The sequence below is a fragment of the Bufo gargarizans genome, chromosome 3 (genome assembly GCF_014858855.1).
Source record: "Bufo gargarizans isolate SCDJY-AF-19 chromosome 3, ASM1485885v1, whole genome shotgun sequence".
Taxonomy (NCBI): Eukaryota; Metazoa; Chordata; class Amphibia; order Anura; family Bufonidae; genus Bufo; species Bufo gargarizans.
In genome coordinates this window covers 471,970,606-471,988,835 of record NC_058082.1, presented here as the reverse complement: position 1 = coordinate 471,988,835, position 18,230 = coordinate 471,970,606, and the positions used below count along the sequence as shown (strand labels likewise).

Sequence of the window (18,230 nt, the reverse complement as noted above, 5' to 3'; positions counted from 1 at the left end):
AGACACAGAAAGAAATTTCTGAATGAATAGGCTGTTCCCAGAGCGCTGTATCAAGGCACCTCAGTGGGAAGTCTGTGGGAAGGAAAAAGTGTGGCAGAAAACGCTGCACAACGAGAAGAGGTGACCAGACCCTGAGGAAGATTGTGGAGAAGGACCGATTCCAGACCTTGGGGACCTGCGGAAGCAGTGGACTGAGTCTGGAGTAGAAACATCCAGAGCCCCCGTGTACAGGCGTGTGCAGGAAATGGGCTACAGGTGCCGCATTCCCCAGGTCAAGCCACTTTTGAACCAGAAACAGTGGCAGAAGCGCCTGACCTGGGCTACAGAGAAGCAGCACTGGACTGTTGCATGTCATTCGGAAATCAAGGTGCCAGAGTCTAGAGGAAGACTGGGGAGAGGGAAATGCCAAAATGCCTGAAGTCCAGTGTCAAGTACCCACAGTCAGTGATGGTCTGGGGTGCCATGTCAGCTGCTGGTGTTGGTCCACTGTGTTTTATCAAGGGCAGGGTCAATGCAGCTAGCTATCAGGAGATTTTGGAGCACTTTATGCTTCCATCTGCTGAAAACCTTCATGGAGATGAAGATTTCATTTTTCAGCACGACCTGGCACCTGCTCACAGTGCCAAAACCACTGGTAAATGGTTTACTGACCATGGTATTACTGTGCTCAATTGGCCTGCCAACTCTCCTGACCTGAACCCCATAGAGAATCTGTGGGATATTGGGAAGAGAAAGTTGAGAGACGCAAGACCCAACACTCTGGATGAGCTTAAGGCCGCTATCGAAGCATCCTGGGCCTCCATAACACCTCAGCAGTGCCACAGGCTGATTGCCTCCATGCCACGCCGCATTGAAGCAGTCATTTCTGCAAAAGGATTCCCGACCAAGTATTGAGTGAATAACTGAACATAATTATTTGAAGGTTGACTTTTTTTTGTATTAAAAACACTTTTATTTTATTGGTCGGATGAAATATGCTAATTTTTTGAGATAGGAAATTTGGGTTTTCATGAGCTGTATGCCAAAATCATCAATATTAAAACAATAAAAGGCTTGAACTACTTCAGTTGGTGTGTAATGAATCTAAGATATATGAAAGTCTAATGTTTATCAGTACATTACAGAAAATAATGAACTTTATCACAATATGCTAATTTTTTGAGAATGACCTGTACTATTCCATTTTGCATTATGCACATATATTGGCTCAGGCAGCACATTACATGAAAAACTGACCATAAGCTAATATTACTGCTTTAATCTCATGCGTTGGCTTGTTTCCTAAAGTATTAAAATTAATCATTATCAATAAATATTTATTGAGAAAATATGGTCTGAAAATATGACCTTAGATTTCTGTGTAGTGATTCCAAAGGGATAAAAAGTATATAAAATGGCTAAAGCTGCCAAGTCTTTACATCATATGTGACCTAAATTTAGATGCCGCTGAACTTGTAAAGTGTTTCATATTTAGAATATATGAGCCAAAGTAGACCATACACCAGGAGTTCTTAGGAGCCCAAGCAGGTTCCCTTTTTCTGATAGAAACAAGTTTAAAGGGGTTGTCTTGCATTTATCTATGTACACTCTTATGGTCCCGGTCAGGACCATGGGCCTGGACAAGTCTTCCCCATGATTGTGTAGACTTCTGAACCAGACTAAGCGACCATTTAAAGTTTTCGGAAACCTTTGCAGGTGTTTTCTGTTGAATAGCTGATTAGAGTTTGACACCATGAGTCTCCAATATTGAACTTTTTCATAATCTTCAAATTTTCTAAGATACTGACTTTTGGGTTTTCATTTGCTGTAAGCCATAATCAACATTAAAATAAATGCTTAAATGCTTGAAATGTAATGAATCTACTCGTATATGAGTGGAGTTTCACTTTTCTTTATATGTATACAGAGCCTTTTATGTGTGGATACAGTGGCATATTGGGGTTGCAGCAATCACAACTGTGACTGGGCCCCTAAGCCAGGGGAGCCCACAGGGCCCCCTTGCCAGTGGTGCACCGCCATTTACCATATTTTTTGCCTTATAAGACACAGTGCATTATGGAAGCGCTCACTAGTATGCATGAGGCGCAGGGAGATGTGAGTGAAGCGCTGTACTCGCCCCTCCTCCCTGGGCTTCTCCGGGCCATGCTGCACTGACTGCAATAAGCATCAGGATATAGTGCGCGCACTATGACTTAACATTGTACACAGTCAGGGCCTGGAGAAGACCAGGGAGCGCTGACTACAGAAAAGACCATTGGACCTCTAGAGTACCGGTGGAGCAGGAGAGGTAAGTTAATTAATTAATTTTACGGTCTGATGAGGTTGGATGTGGGTGTCTGACATGGAGGTCTAAAGAGGTTCTTAATCTGAGGTCTGATATGGGGGGTCTGATCTGAGGTCTGATGAGGGGGTCTAAAATGTTGGTTTAATGGGGGTATCATCTCATATGGGGGTCTGACATGGAGGTCTAAAGGAGGTTTGATATGGGGGTGTTCAATGGGGGTCTCATCTGAAGTTTGATATGGGGGTCTGAGGATCTGATATGGGGTCTGACCTGAAATGTGATATGGGGGTCTGATCTGAGGATCTGATATAGGGGTCTGATTTAAAGTCTGATATGGGGTTCAGATTTGAGGTCTGATATGGGAGTCTAATCTGATATGGGGGTATGAACTGAAGATCTGATATGGAGGTCTAATTTGAGGTCTGATATGGGGGTCCGATCTGAGGTGTGATATGGGGTCTGATCTGAAAGGTAAGGGGTATGTAAGGGGATATTTTTTGTACTGGCGCCCAATATAAGGGATATTTTTTGTACTGGCACACATTATAAGGGGTGTTTTTGTACTGACACACATTATAGGGGGTATTTTTGTACTGGTACACATTATAAGGGGGTATTTTTCTACTGACACACATTGTAAGGAGAAGTATTAGTACTGAGGGGCTATGGGGAACATGATTAATAGTATGGCCACAATGGGGGCATTATTACAATCAGGGGCACTGTTAATACTATGTCCTCTGGGAGATTATTTCTATTGGTGGGATTTTGGGGAGCACTATTACTGTGGGGGGCACACTGGCACAGTATCAGCTTAGCACAATTATTTTTTGGGGGGAGTGTCATGTTTATACTATTAGCATTAGGCATTATTTGCTGGGCCGTTATTTTTTCGGGCACTGTGTGTCAATACTAGTATTTTCAGGGAGTCTGTTTCTGCAGTACAGTATTGGGGAGCACAGCGGGCACAGTACTGGGGGGCAGGATGGGGTTTTCAGAAGGTGGGAGGATGATGGAAAAGTAGGAAACTTAAGATGTCTGTGTGTCAAACTGCAGAGACAAGAGGTGGCTGAAAGAAATCATCATGAAGGTCTGGTCTGAATCGAGAAGATGAGGAAAGAGAAAATCTACATCAGAGTAGACGTCACTGGATGTAAGAGGTATGTGCGCTGTATTACCCTGTGTATTGGTAGCACTGTATGGAACGTTTTCCAAGTATGTCTTTAACCGTAGGGCTAGAGAGAAAGGGTTAGGTTGAGAATTTGGTATGGGGGTAGTGTTTCAAATTCTGCCTCTGGCAGCAGAAAAACTAGGTGCACCCCTGCCACTTGCCACAAAGCACTGAGGGAAGGGGGCCCAAGCTGAACTCTTGCACCAGGGTCCATCAGCCTGTGTGGATAGTTTGTAGATTTACTATCCTGCCCAACAACACGATAGACAGGTCACCTACCATTAAACCATCCTGCTTCTAATGATAAGATGACTCTGAAACCTGAAAAGTGAGTTTCAGACAACAGGAAATGTCAACTTATAATAAAAAAAAAATAAAAATATATTATATATATATATATATATATATATAAAATTTCTGGTGAGATTTTCTTTAATGTTAACCCTGTATTACCATTTTATAGACTAAATAAAGCATTAAACTTTTTTGAACTTCTACAAAACTATGGCCCAGATTTACTGTCCATATGCGCCATTTTGTGCCATCATTTTTGTGCAATTCTGGCGTAAAAATCTGTCTCAATGTAAGCCAGCCAACAGTTGGTATAGATTCAGTGAAGTGTTTATTCCTGCACCGCATTTATCATCCAGCCTGAGCCCCTGTGATAAATTTGGTGCAGGTCTAGACCGCCGGTCTAAGTTTACGCTATCTACAGGATTAGTAAATCTGAATCTACATGTTCTCTATACATTTTTTTATGCATTACCTCTATTTAAGCTATCATGGATAACATTATTCATCTAAATGCAGCTATTGATGAGGAGTGGCAGAAGACGCAGTGCATGCCCAGAGAAACCTGTGTGGATGTGGGAAAGGACCTCGGCACAGCTACCAGCACATTCTTCAAGCCGCCCTGTGTCTCGGTGTACAGATGCGGAGGTTGCTGTAATGAAGAGGGTGTCACTTGCTTGAATACCACCACTTCTTATGTCCTGAAAACGGTAAATAAAAGGTCCTTAAACCTGGCACCAGGCCAAACGTGACGTTATTCCTGATTAATGTGTGCGCACTGTCTGCAGTGTTTTATTGTATGCTCAGCTATTTGTGCTCTAGGAGGGTGAAGTATTGCACCAACGACTAAACGTTGTTGAGGGTTGCTGGGCAGACCAGAGACTGATTTATAGGCTATAACAGTGGTTCTTAACTGACATATATCGTGGGGACCTAAGACCTTTAGTTTTCACACTGAAGAGGTGCGCCTTGACTTTAAAGGGAGTCTGTCACCAGGAAATCCATTGTTAAACTGGTCACAATGCCTTGTAGGACTAGCTCAGCTGAATGGAATGATACATTTCACTTAGGCCTCTTGCACACGACCGTATGCCCTCCAAAACATACGGTCCGTGAGCAGGCCATATGCCCCGGAGCGGCATACATTGTGCGCACGGGAGCGCACAGCATTATAGGTTACTATGATACTGTGCGCTCCTGTGCGCACAATGTATGCCGCTCTGGGACATATGGCCCGCTCACAGACCGTATGTCTCGGAGGGCATACGGTTGTGTGCAAGAGGCCTAAGTGACCTGTTGCTTTAGTCAGGAGGAAATATAATTTTAATCCATATGCAAGTGAGCAGTTAAGTGCACTGAGGGCAGCCCCAAGCCACTCTGTGCACCTTTGTTCCTCCTACTTCCTTTGCTAGCCCCTCCCCTTCTTTATTGACAGGGACAGACTCCTGCACAGTAATCTTGTCTGCCCCTATCAAACAAAGAGAGCGAGAGGCTAGCAGAGGAAGTAGGAGGAGCAAGGGCGCACCGAGTGGTTTGGAGCGGCACTCAGTGCACTTAAATGCTAATTTGTATATGGGTTAAAAGTAGTTTTTCACCAGAATAAAGCAATGGATCACTAAGTGAAAGGTAACATTACATTCAGCTGAGCTAACTGGTTTATCAGTAAATGTCCTGGTGACAGACTCACTGGAATGTTTCCGTCAGAGAAGAAAGTCACCAATGACTAGGGATGAGAGAACTCGAACTTTACAGGTTTGAGGTTCGGTGTTCGGGCAGTGGAGGAATCCCGTCTGATTTCCGTTATGCAGGACTTTGTTTTTCGTCCTGCATAAAGGAAACCAGACAGATCCGTTAGGATTCCCATAGACTTCTATTATGACGGATCACAACGGAATGTCTCTTAAAGGCTTCCGCTTTGCATTCAGTCATAGATTTCCGTTATATTCTGTTATAACAGAATTCATAACGGGATTACTCCACTGCCCAAACGCCGAACCTGTAAAGTTTGCGTTCGTTCTTCCTACAAATGACCAACACAAATTTTGTCATAGTTGACATGAAGCATCAACCTAAATGTTTGGGGCTGGTAATTTATCCAGGTCCTCTATAATTGAAGTTGTGGATCATCAGAATACCCCCTTCACACTTTTAGACTCCATGCACACAACAGTATACGTTTTGCGGTTTGCAAATTGCGGATCAGCAAAACAGGTCAAGCACTGACTACTAGGAGATATCAAACAATAGAGCAGACACATAACTATGAGTCCACTGCATTTATAAGGGGAGAGCTCCCTTACACAATGATTGACAGGCTGCTGTATATCTGTATGTACACACTTGGCGCATCTATCACTGCTGACAGGGGCAGGAGGAGACAGTAGCAGCAGCGGAGCTTTCCCCTCATGAAAACGGTGGATTCATACGGTAAGTATGAGTACACTATATTGGTTGATGTCTTCTTTTAGCCACATAACACAAAATGTGTTTGTGCCATCTGAAGTAATAGTACGTCAGAGCTGTACATCCTAAGCTTTTCTTAAAGGGGTTGTCCACTTTTTTCTATTGATGGCCTAATCTCAGAATAGGTCAATATCAGATTGGTGATGGGCTGACTACCAGCAACCTCACCAATCAGCTGTTTGAAGAGAACGCAGTTCTCATACAAGCTCTTCACTGTTTACCTGCTCTGTGCCCACGGTGGCAAGCAGTACAATTACAACTCCGCCGTCCCCATTCACTTCAATGGCACAGCTTCTTCCTGTTCAAGTGAATACTACAGAGCCGTCCCATAGAAGTGAATGGGATGGCTTAGTAATAATTACACTGCTCTCCGCTGCAGTTACAACGGCGAGCAGGTAAACAGTGAAGAGAAGGCAGTGCTCGTACGAGCATTGCATTCTCTTCAAACGGCTAATCGGTGGTGCCGGGAGTGGGGCCCCACCAATCTGATATTTAAGGGTAAGTCATCAATGCAAAAAAGTAGACAACCCCTTTAAAGAGGGCCGATCCGATTCTATTGGACGTCAGTATAGTATGAGTGACCCACCAACCTCTCTCCGCCGACTTCTTTCCAAAGTCAGGAGAAAGAATAAAAGAAATGAAGGAGCGGAGAGGAAGTGAGTATTTATTTTGCAAGTTTTGAAAGGGGTTGGCATATCCCACACATTGATGGCATATAGCTAGGATATGCCATCAATGTCAGATAGGTGCAGGTCCCACCTCGGGGACCAGCTCCTTTTTCAAGACCTGGGCCCCTTAAGGTGAAGTAGAGCACACCAAGCCTGCACAGCGTGCTCTCCATTAATAACTATGCAAGTTTCAAAAATAGTCAGGAGAGTGTGCTTGGCTATTTTCGAAAGTCCCATTGCGGTGAATGGAGACTGCACGGCGCAAATGCGGCCATCACTCGATATACCGATATAGGACTGCCAATGCTTGGCTATTTTCAGAACTCCCACAGTGCTGAACGGAGGTTGCGCAGCTGCTATCCGTTCACTTCAGGGGCCCGGTTGTGGAGATAGAAGCTGGACCTGCACCCATCAGACATCCTAGCTATATGCCATCAATGTGTGGGATGTGACAACCCCTTTAATACATATAATATATGGGATGGCAGGAGGACTCCCCGGTGCTTAAATTTGGTGGTCAATTTACAGAGAACCTGTCACCTCTCCCGATGTCTGTTTTACAACTTGCATTCCCCGTGTCATAGCAATTGTAGAGCATATTTTCATATAACTGTATGTTGTGTCATTCCTCTATCATTCCTTCCAGAAGTCCAACTCTGGCAGCACTGATTGGTAGTATTACTGTCACTAAAACAGAAATGTCAGGAGAGGTGACAGGTTCTCTTTAAACATTAATTAATAATATTAATAGCAATAATAACAATCTGTATTTATATAGCACCAACATATTCCACAGCTGCAGCCATTCTATATTCTCTCCCCTGAACTGAGATTTCAGAGACACAATATAAGACGATATAGTTTATTCATGATCGCTGTCTTAATAAATGGTCGCTGCACTATTTTTATCTTGGAAATTTGGCAATACATAAAACATAACACATCGCTGCCTCATTTCCCATCAGAGGTCACTGATTTTACTGATAGCCCCTAATGCTCCTTCCAAATCAAAAATACGTCACTGGGGAAATGTCTTTTATCTATGGAGGTTTTCAGTGAACCACATTCCAGGGTACAGATGTCTCTTCTCAGAGACTGAGAGCTCAACAGAACAGACCCTATAAATGTCCATACAACACTGACCCAAAAAATATTTCATTCTTGGAAATTCAGCCTTCATTCCTCAGGACTTTTCAGGCATGAAGGATTCGGAGCCGCCTGTTGTGTTATTCCATAAGCAGGAAATGAGACCGCTAAGGCTACTTTCACATCTGTGTTTTCCTTTCCGGTTTTGACATCCGACAAAGGATCTCAAAATCGCTGGAAAACGCATCCGTTTGAATAATACAAGCAGCTGCATCTGTTCAGAACGGATCCGGTTGTATTATATCTACATGTACTGGATTATATTGAAAATCAACATGCCGGATCCGGCATCAAATACCATTGTAAGTCAATGGGGGCCGGATGTGTGGATCTGGCACCATTGACTTACATGGTTTTTGATGCCGCATCCGGTATGTTTAGTTTCACATGCCGCCCACAAAAATTCTGCTTGCAGCGTAGGGTGTTTCATTTTGTAATTTTTGCAGACTTTGCTTACGCCCCGAGTCTCAGTGATATAAAAGGTATATATGTCAAATTATTACTACTCTGACTCCTGTACCTAGTGAGTTTTATTGGGAAAACTAGAAATCACAAACCTAAAATAATATTAAAACTAGGCAGGCACTAAGATTAATAGGTAGTATGATAGGCAAAACATGTGTTATATTAATCAACTTTGAACAATGCAATCCCTTCTTTTGTTAGCTTGGTGACGACCGACTACCCTCAACAAGAACAGTTTTTGTTGTTTTGTCCCTGACCGATTCGTTAAACTTTTTTATCAGAGCAATTCCTCTTTCTGCGGTATCATTGACCACCTTAAGAGCGATTATATGGCTTCTTAGAGAATCACTGCAGTATTCTGTCACGTCGTGGATCCCAAACAATTCAAAGAACGTCTTTGTTTTATTAGTAACAAAATGGCTCAGGTCTTTTTCTTCAAAAACTAGGTTTTTACCCTCTAATAGTTTAATTTCCTTTTACTTTGCAGGTTTGGTTTCTATTTTTTTTTCATATTTTCCTTAACGGCCTGAGTAATAGGTTGGTCCAAAAAAGCCAATCCTACATTTGTTTCTGACAGATACTAAAGGTGTCTCTTAGTAACTGTGAGAGCACTTTTTTTTACGTCTGCATCTGGGTAAGTGCTCAGAAGCTGTAGCATATCCAAATCATTCTTTGGAGCCCATCGACTTACAATTGCCTCGTGCAAAAAGCGAACATATATGAGGCTGACAAAACGTGCAACCCGTTTCATTCCTTTCAATTCTCGTTGAGGAATATTCAACTGTTTAGTGAAGAGGACAATTTTAAGTGCATATATTGCCTTTGTCATCCACTTTGCTTGATGCAGAGCCCCTGGGGTCCGGAAACTGAAGTAGTTTTTAGACCAACCACCTAGGTACAGGAGTGAGAGTAGCAATGACTAGTCTAAGTCATTGGTAAACCTTCTTTGTAGACACGAGCAAAGTTTTGTAAAATTCGATTTGGCCGACGAATTATCTCATCACAAAGCGAATCTCTTTGTAAGTAGTGGGTGCAATGACAGGGAGCGGCGATTGCACCGTCCCCGTCATTGAACCCTTCAGATACCGCGTTCACACATAATCAAAGCATCCGATATACATAAAAGTGTATAAAATAAAAAAATATATATATACTTACCTGATCCATTTGCTCACTACGGACTGGCTGCCGCCATCTTGCTTGAAGGTCTGGTGCGAAATCTCACGCGGCCCAAAATTACGTCATCACCGCGCACAGGATTTCAGCCGAGATCCTCAAGCAAGATGGCAGCATGCTTCAACGATCAAAACTTTTGATATATCCCTATGACTTATGCAAATTTTACTAACAGGTACTCAGCTGTTTTCTCCCCTGCTCCTTCCTGCACTGAGCTCCGGTCCTCCCGCTGCTGATGTCATCCTCCTGGCTGCAGCGGTGAGGTTCTGTGCACACAGGTCACTACTGCAGCCAATCACTGGCTTCAGCAGAGAGGTCCTGTGCACTGATGAGGCCAGTGATTGGCTGCAGGGTGGATCTGTGTGCATGGAACGTCACTGCTGCAGCCAGGAAAATGATGTCAGCAGCAGGAGGACCAGAGCTCAACATTGGAAGAAGAAGGGGAGAAAACAGGTGAGTAGCTAAACATTTGTAAATTTAGACAATTTACAGGAGTTACTCAAGTTTTTACATAACTCAGAAAATCCCTTTAAGGCTTTCTGATATCTTTTTTTAGTAAATGCATTCCCCATTAAATAACAATAGTAGAGCATCTTTTCTTACAAAGCATAAAAATATTTGCAACTGGGTTTCACTTTTCCCCACATTTCTAAGGTGTTTCCACACACATTCTGATATTGTCCAATCACTGTTGGCACTGTCAGTGTAGGGACGCATCCTATTAAAGGGGAATGGTAATATCCAGTTGGTAATTCATTCATACATTTCCAGCAGGAATAACAGAGGAATAAAAAAGTGCCATTTTCTAAGAAAAGTTGCTCTGGAAAATTTTCATAGGAAATGCAATTTACATTAACTGACTGACCTTTTTGGACTTGAATTTGGAAAGTAACTAGTATGTTTTGTCTTCTCCTACCGCGCCCTTGATACATGACTATTATATTTTTCCATTAGGTTTTTCAAATATCTGTGCCTTTGACTCAAGCACCAGAACCTGTAACTATCAAGGTTGCCAATCACACAAGCTGCAAATGTTCACCCAGCGGCTCCCGTCATCCACCGACCATCATTCGTAGATCCGTGCGCTATCCAGAATATGGGTAATTATTCTTAGATTCTTTCGCTTATCTGCCTTTTTCTATTAATAGTGCGTACAATACTCAGGAAATACTTTATCAAACCCATTTTAAAGGGTGTCTGGCAATCATTATCCTTTGTACAGAACATTTCATTTTAGAGAAAACTATGCCTTATATTTTCCACTTCGATAACATTCTTCTAAAAGAAATGGAGTTTAAGGCATTGTCCTTTTATTTGTTATATGATTACTTCTGATTACACATTGTCCTCTACTGATCAGACACCAACTGCTCATTCACCCACCAAAACTATCTATAAACCGCATCACATGTGCTATAATGATAAACAGAGTGATCAGCTGTAATCTGCAGAGAAACCCAGCAAGCGGTCAGTTCCCCTGCAGCGCCTCCAAAGGAGAAATTAAGCATTACATAATGCCCATTGAAATCAATGGGCTGTCTCAGTAATGAACAGATGCACTTGGTCCTCAAAAGTAAGAGAAGCTCTTTATAGCCACTAGTGCACTAGCTTATAGATGGGGGTCCTGAATAGGGGTTCCTCCTCTTCTAACATCTTGCCTACCGCTACACGATTATACATGTCATATATTGGTTAGTTCCTTAGTACTGAGAATGCTAACGCATTTTAAAGGTGATCACGTGAAGTGCATTTTAATCAAGTTTATTTAAAAACAAAGAAGAAATAAAACCATCCTTTGATTAAAAAATTCATTTTAATTGGCAAAGGTTTTAAAAAACAAAAAACTTTTTTTAGTTAACAGGTTATTTAAAGGGAATGTGTTATCACAAATGACCTGCTGTTTAAATGACTTTATGTTTAACCTATTTTTAAATAATTTTTCATGATTTTTAATTTTCCAAGTCACTTTTTATATTTAAACTAAAACCAAAAATCCAGAATTTTTCACACTGGCCAGTATGTCTAATAATTGGCACCACTTCTTGGTTTGTACAGATCACTTTACTGCAGTTATATATTATTTTAATACTGCCTGTAATAATATCACGTCTGTGTATAGATTAGGCCGAATGCACATGGCTGTGTAACACGGATGTTTGCGGTCCGTGGTATCCCGGCCTGGCATCCTGCTGACAGCAGGAGCGCACGGCGTCATTGGTTGCTATGCCGCCGTGTGCTTCATGCCGCCGCTGCACTACAGTAATATACTGGTATAGATCATACCTGTACTGCAGCGGCGGCATGAAGCACACGGCGGCATAGCAACCAATGACGCCGTGCGCTCCTGCTGTCAGCAGGATGCCAGGGCGGGATACCACGGACCGCTCACGTCCGTGTTCCACGTCCGTGTGCATTCGGCCTAAGACAGGATCCTCCGTTCACAATAGATGATTGTCACAGTTTATCTATTCTCTTCTGACCTCTGCACAGGTCACAGAACATGTCTAGAAAACTCTCCCATAGAAGTCAGTGAGGTCCCCACCTGACCATTGTGTCTATAGCGGTAAAGCAATTTTTTTATGCTTTGTAAATGCTGTTAAGAACAGCTTAGGCAAGATGGCTGCCCCCATAATTATGTTCAGTAAAGAAAATACAAAAATCTACAATCAGAAAATAAAAACAGATGAGAAATAAAGGAGATGTGCTACTGTCCATTTTCAACTGGAAGATAAATTTTTTGGTGACACATTGCACATTGAACAGCAAAAAAAACAAAAAACAAAACAATGCTGAAATTGCTTTTTTTCCCCCATCCCTCCACCACAAAATAAAATAAGTTACCGTGTTTTTCGCCCCATGAGATGCACTCCCCCCCCCCCCCAAAGTGGGGGGAAAATGGCAGTGCGTCTTATGGGGTGAATGCTGCCATTTTTACTATGCTAACAACACTGATACATCGCCGGCTGCGATGCTGCACAGCGTGGCGATGTATCTGGGAGCGAGGAGGGGTTGGAGGCCGGCAACTGCTGTTGGAATCGTGGTGGGGCCCAGTGCAGTCACTGTACTCTTACACCGGGCCCCGCCGCTCACAGCCGTCTTCATATCTAAACTATAATCATCCTTAACCTCTTGATAACGTGAGTTAAAGTAACGCTATCCCGTGTACTGGTACTTACTATCAAACTCCCATAGCATGCAGGGCGGTCGGCAGCGTAACGCCACTCACTCACGTCACGCGCCTGCTTCTACCACTTTATTAATGAAGCAGGCGGAGCAGGCGCGTGATGTGAGTGAGTGATATTACGCTGCCGGCCGCCCTGCATGCTATGGGAGTTTGATAGTAAGTACTAGTACACGGGATAGCGCTACTTTAACTAACGATACTAAGAGGTTAAGGATGATTACAGTTTAGATATGAAGACTGCTGTGAGCAGGCCCTGTGTATTGGGGGGACACTGTTATGGGGGGATCTGTGGATGACACATATATGGCAGTGTCATCCACAGATCCCCCCCCCATAACAGTGTCATCCACACATGTCCCCATAACATTGCCATCCACAGATCCCCCTCCCCATAACATTGCCATCCACAGATCACTCTCCCCATAACAGTGCCATCCACAGATCCCTCTCCCCATAACTGTGTCAACCACAGATCCCCCATAACAGTGCCTTCCACATATCCCCCATAACAGTGCCATCCACATATCCCCCATAACAGTGCCATCCACAGATCACCCCAGAACAGTGTAATCCACAGATCCCCCCATAACAGTGTCATCCACAGATCCCCATAACAGTGCCATCCACAGGTCCCTCCATAACAGTACCATCCACAGATTCCCCATAATAGTGTCATCCACAGACCACCATTAGTTCAAAACCCACCTTTTGTTTCAAACAAATTTTTCCCTTATTTTCCTCCTCAAAAACCTAGGTGCATCTTATAGGGCGAAAAATATGGTAATCAATAATTTATACGTGCCCCAAAAGAGTTGTATTGAAAACCATGACTTGAGCCCCAAAATACAAGTCCTCATACGGCAACATTGATGGAAAAATACAAAGATTTGGCTCTTGGCATGTGGTGATACAAAAACTATTTTCAACAACTGGTTTCTATTCTACAAAAGTAGTAAAACATAAAAAAACAAACATATTTATTATCCCTGTAATCCTACCAGCCGATAGTATAACATGTCATTTATGCCAGGCGGTAAACAGTGTAAAGTTAAAACATGGAAACAATGCTGTTTTTTTTCCATTCCCCCTCAAAATAAAATTAATAAAAGATAAACAACAAGTTAAATATACTGAACTACATAATAAAAAAATATGGCTGACGACGCAAACAGTAAACTATCCTGCCAAAATGAGCTTTGTAATTCGGTGGGCATCCAGTACGGTAATTAAAGAGGTTTAGCAGTGCAAAGATACTGATGAGCAGTGGTGCAGCGTGGGTTGCCAGCACCCGGGGCAAGCCAAGTATTGCGCCCCACCCCACCCCACCCTGTGGCCACGCCCCTTTTTTTTACAGAAAATGCATAGATATCACTTGCAGTCACACGTAACACCACAGATAACACAGGAAGAATATAAACTCCAGTTTATGCGATGTATATGATTTAATGAAATTTGTCACATCTTCCGCATTTCTGATCAAATGAAATTTGTCACATCGCATAAACTGGAGTTTATATTCTTATTGATACAACGGGGTAGGAACCCGACTTCCAGTAGCGTACCTACAACAGGGTGCCACAAAGTTCTTTCTTCTCCACAGATAACAGAGTGATAATTCTCTGCGTACAGATAATGTAGTAGATGGGTGTGAGCACCCAGAATTCAGGACACGCACAGGGTGACCTGAAGTCTGGGGCCAGGATGCGGAGGGTGGGCCAAATTCTTTATCCACCCTCCCATCACTACAGAACATACAGGGTAATGCAGCGCCACATACCTCTTACATCCAGTGACGTCTCCTTGGATGTAGATGTTCTCTTTCCTCATCTTCTCCTTTCAGATCAGACCACCTTTTTTCAGCCATTTCTCTTCTCTGCAGTTTGACAAACAAAATCTTAGTATTACTTTTCCATCATCCTCCTATCTTCTGGACAAATCATCCTACCACCCCCAATACTGTGCCGCTGTGCTTCCCAATACTATACTGCAGAAACAGATAAACCCCCTGATAATACTAGTGCCACCCAGATAATGCCCCCTTCAATAATTATTGGCACACACTGCCCTAAAATAACTGTGCCCAGCAAATAGTGCCCCTGACACTAATAGTGTAAACATAATGTCCCCCAAAAATAATTGTGGTAAGCTGATACTGTGCCAAGATGCCCCCACAGTAATAGTGCTCCCAAAAGTCCCACTAATAGTAATAATTCTCTACTAGAGCACACATAGTAGTGATGGTGCTCTTACAGTGCCCCCAACATGTCCCCACTGTGCCCCAGAAGTAATAATGCTTCCATAGTGCCCATACTAGTAATCATGTTCCCCATAGACCCCCAGTAGTAATAAAGCCCGTCATAATGCCCCCCAGTAGTAATAATTCTCCTTATAATGTACCAGTGCAAAAAAATACCCTCTTTTAATGCCCCCAGTTGAGCTAATGTCCCCATACTGTAGTATGCTAGTTTAAAATACCCCTATATAGTGCCCTCAGTAAATGCCCCCATAGTGCTCCTCTCCCCCCTTCCTCCTAGTGCCCCCCATAATGTACCAGTATAAAATGCCCCACATATAGTGCCCCAGTAGATGCCCTCAGTGTCGCCCATAATTTGCAAGTATAAAATACCCCTTCTTAGTGCCCCCCATAGATGAGCCCATAGTACTCCTCTCTCCCCTTCCCCAAAGTACCCACAATAATGTGCCCCAGTAAAAAATGCCCCTATACAGAGCCCCCCATATAAAATACCCCTTTTTTGTGGCCTCAGTAGATGTCCCCATAGTGCCACCCAATAACGTGCCAGTAAAAAGTGCCACCAATAATTTGCCAGTAAGAATTACCACCATAGATGCCACCACAGTGCCCCCAATAATGTGCCAGTAATGTGTGCCCCCACAGATGCCCCAAATAATGCCAGTAACAAGTGCCCCATAGATGCCCCCAATCATGTGCCAGTAACAGGTGCCCCATAGATGCCCCCCAATCATGTGCCAGTAACAAGTGCCCCCATAGATGCACCCCAATCATGTGCCAGTAACAAGTGCCCCCATAGATTCACCCCAATCATGTGCCAGTAACAGGTGCCCCAATCATGTGCCAGTAACAAGTGCCCCCATGGATGCCCCCCAATCATGTGCCAGTAACAAGGGCCCCCATCCCAATCATGTGCCAGTAAGTACTACCATATAAAAAAAATAAACACTTATACTTACCTTCATCAGGCTGGCAGCGATGCGATGCAGGCCTCTTTTTGCCTGTGTCCCGCGCTGTATGGCTCAGGTGGCGCAATGACGTCATTGCGCCGCCTGCACTGGCCTCTGATAGGCTGCAAGCCTAGTGCCTGCAGCTTATCAGAGGAACAGGTAAGGGAGACGCCTCTCCCCTGCCCCGCCGCAGCACAGGCATCTGTATCGCTGTCCTGAGGATGGCGATACAGATGACTATGGAGATGAGCACTTCCACAATGGTCTTCCACATGCCTCTTTTTTGCACTGCACCTTCTGGATTGCGGATCCATTCGCGCAAACACGGCCGGGGCCCGTACAGTGTTGTGTGCATGAGGCCTTAAGGGGAGAATTGATTAAGCTTCCTATGCCAGTTTCCTGGTGTAAAAAAGTCGAACATTTTGGCACAAGCCCCACTTTAAAAATGTACCCGTTTTGGTGCACAGACTGCAACACAATTATTAAAATCTGTGCGCCTCATAATAATCGTGATGCATCTGTCGCCAACAGAACTCAGACTAAGACCCTAAGACCAGCATAGAAAAGACTTGGAACAAATATTGATCTATAAAAAAAAATCATTAAAATTGTTTCCATGCAAAGATGTTAAAATGCCAAACATAAAAAAAACTAGAAAAGAAACAAGAGCGTGCAACAAATATGTGAAGATGTTGCAAAGTTTTGTAAAATATGTGATTAGGCAAAACTTTTAATAACAACATTTCAACAATTCCTTTGCTTATTACCACAGCGTGCTTGGAAATCTATGAGATGTCTGCAAAATGTAACAGCGAAGCGGGTCTAGCAAAAATTCTTACACAATAAGTAAAAATTCCTGACCAAAAAAAAAAGCAGGGACATTATTGTCTGCATTCCTCAAGGCATATGTTTGTGCTATGAATCACTAAGGGGGTCTGCAGTTTTTTTTTTGTTTTTTTTTTCAGTTAAAGGGGTATTCCCATTGGTTGAAGTTATCCTCTAGATCGTGGGGGTCCTACCACTGGGACACCCACCGATCACGAGGACGGGGCCCCGTACCCTCTGAAAAGAACGGAGCAGCTGGTCGGGCATGCCTGTGTCTGCTCATTAATTTTTATGGGAATTCTGGAAATAGCTGTACTAAGCTATCTCTGGGACATAGAAATGAATGGAGCAGCCATGCACGTGGTGACTGGCCTCTCCATTCTTTTCAGGGGGGCTGCAGAAGATACAAGGCCCCCGTTCTCGTGATTGGTGGGGGTCCCAGTGGTAAGATCCCCACTGATCTAATTGTTATCTCCTATCCGGAATACCTCTTAAAGAGTCATTACACTTTTTTTTATTATTTTTGATATGTCATAGGGACATATCAGGTGTTGATCGGGGGGGGGGGGGGTACAAGCTCTAAAACCTCCGCCGATCGCTAGAACGAGAGGTCAGAAGTGCTCAGCCGAGCGCAGCTTCTCCTCGCTGCTGAGCGCGAGACTGTAGACAAACTCAAAGAAAGTCCATTGAGTTTGTCTACAGAAGGGGTGCACAACCTGCAGCCCGGGGGCCACATGTGGCCCTCAATACCATTCTGTGCGACCCCCAACTATCTGGTAGCAGACATGTATGTCTAGGTCTTGTGGCTGCTCACATGTATCTTTCATGTATTCTCCTATTAGATGGGAGTCCTGGAAGTGTAACTAGACATTTATGATATATACTGTATGTTTAAGATGCCATAAATACAGTATTTCAGTTGGTAATACCCCTTCAAGTTTTATTTTTGGCCCTTGGAGTTGGTTTAGTCTGACAATGTGCCCCCCAGCCAGAAAAGGTTGTGCACCCCTGGTCTACAGTCTTACGCTCAGCAGTGAGGAGAAGCTGCACTCGGCTGAGCACTTCTGGCCACTAGTTTTAGCAATCGGTGGGGGTCTCAGAGCTGGGACCCTCGTCGATCGACACTTCTGGCATCTCTCTATGACATATTAAAAGTTGAAAAAAAGTGTAATTACTCTTTAAAGGGTTTTACTAAGTAAATAGAAATGGATTCAAAATGAGGAATAGTTATGTATGAGGACACGAGGTTATGGGCCTGTTAGGTGTGTCTCCACACTGTTGTCATTTTGTCCCTGGGCATGTCTGGAACCATGGTAGAGCATGTTTTCTGCACGGATGACTAGTGAGGACCATGTA

At 43.5% G+C, this 18,230-nt stretch overlaps 1 protein-coding gene across 1 annotated transcript in view; it reads left to right on the top strand.

Annotated features, from left to right (window-relative positions):
• VEGFD (vascular endothelial growth factor D) overlaps nt 1-18,230 on the top strand; it is a 102,958-nt gene that overhangs the window by 75,642 nt on the left and 9,086 nt on the right. The window contains exons 3-4 of the mRNA XM_044286755.1: nt 4,266-4,456; nt 10,619-10,764. Of these exons, the coding sequence (XP_044142690.1) occupies nt 4,266-4,456; nt 10,619-10,764 (337 nt within the window). The remainder of the gene's footprint in view (nt 1-4,265; nt 4,457-10,618; nt 10,765-18,230) is intronic.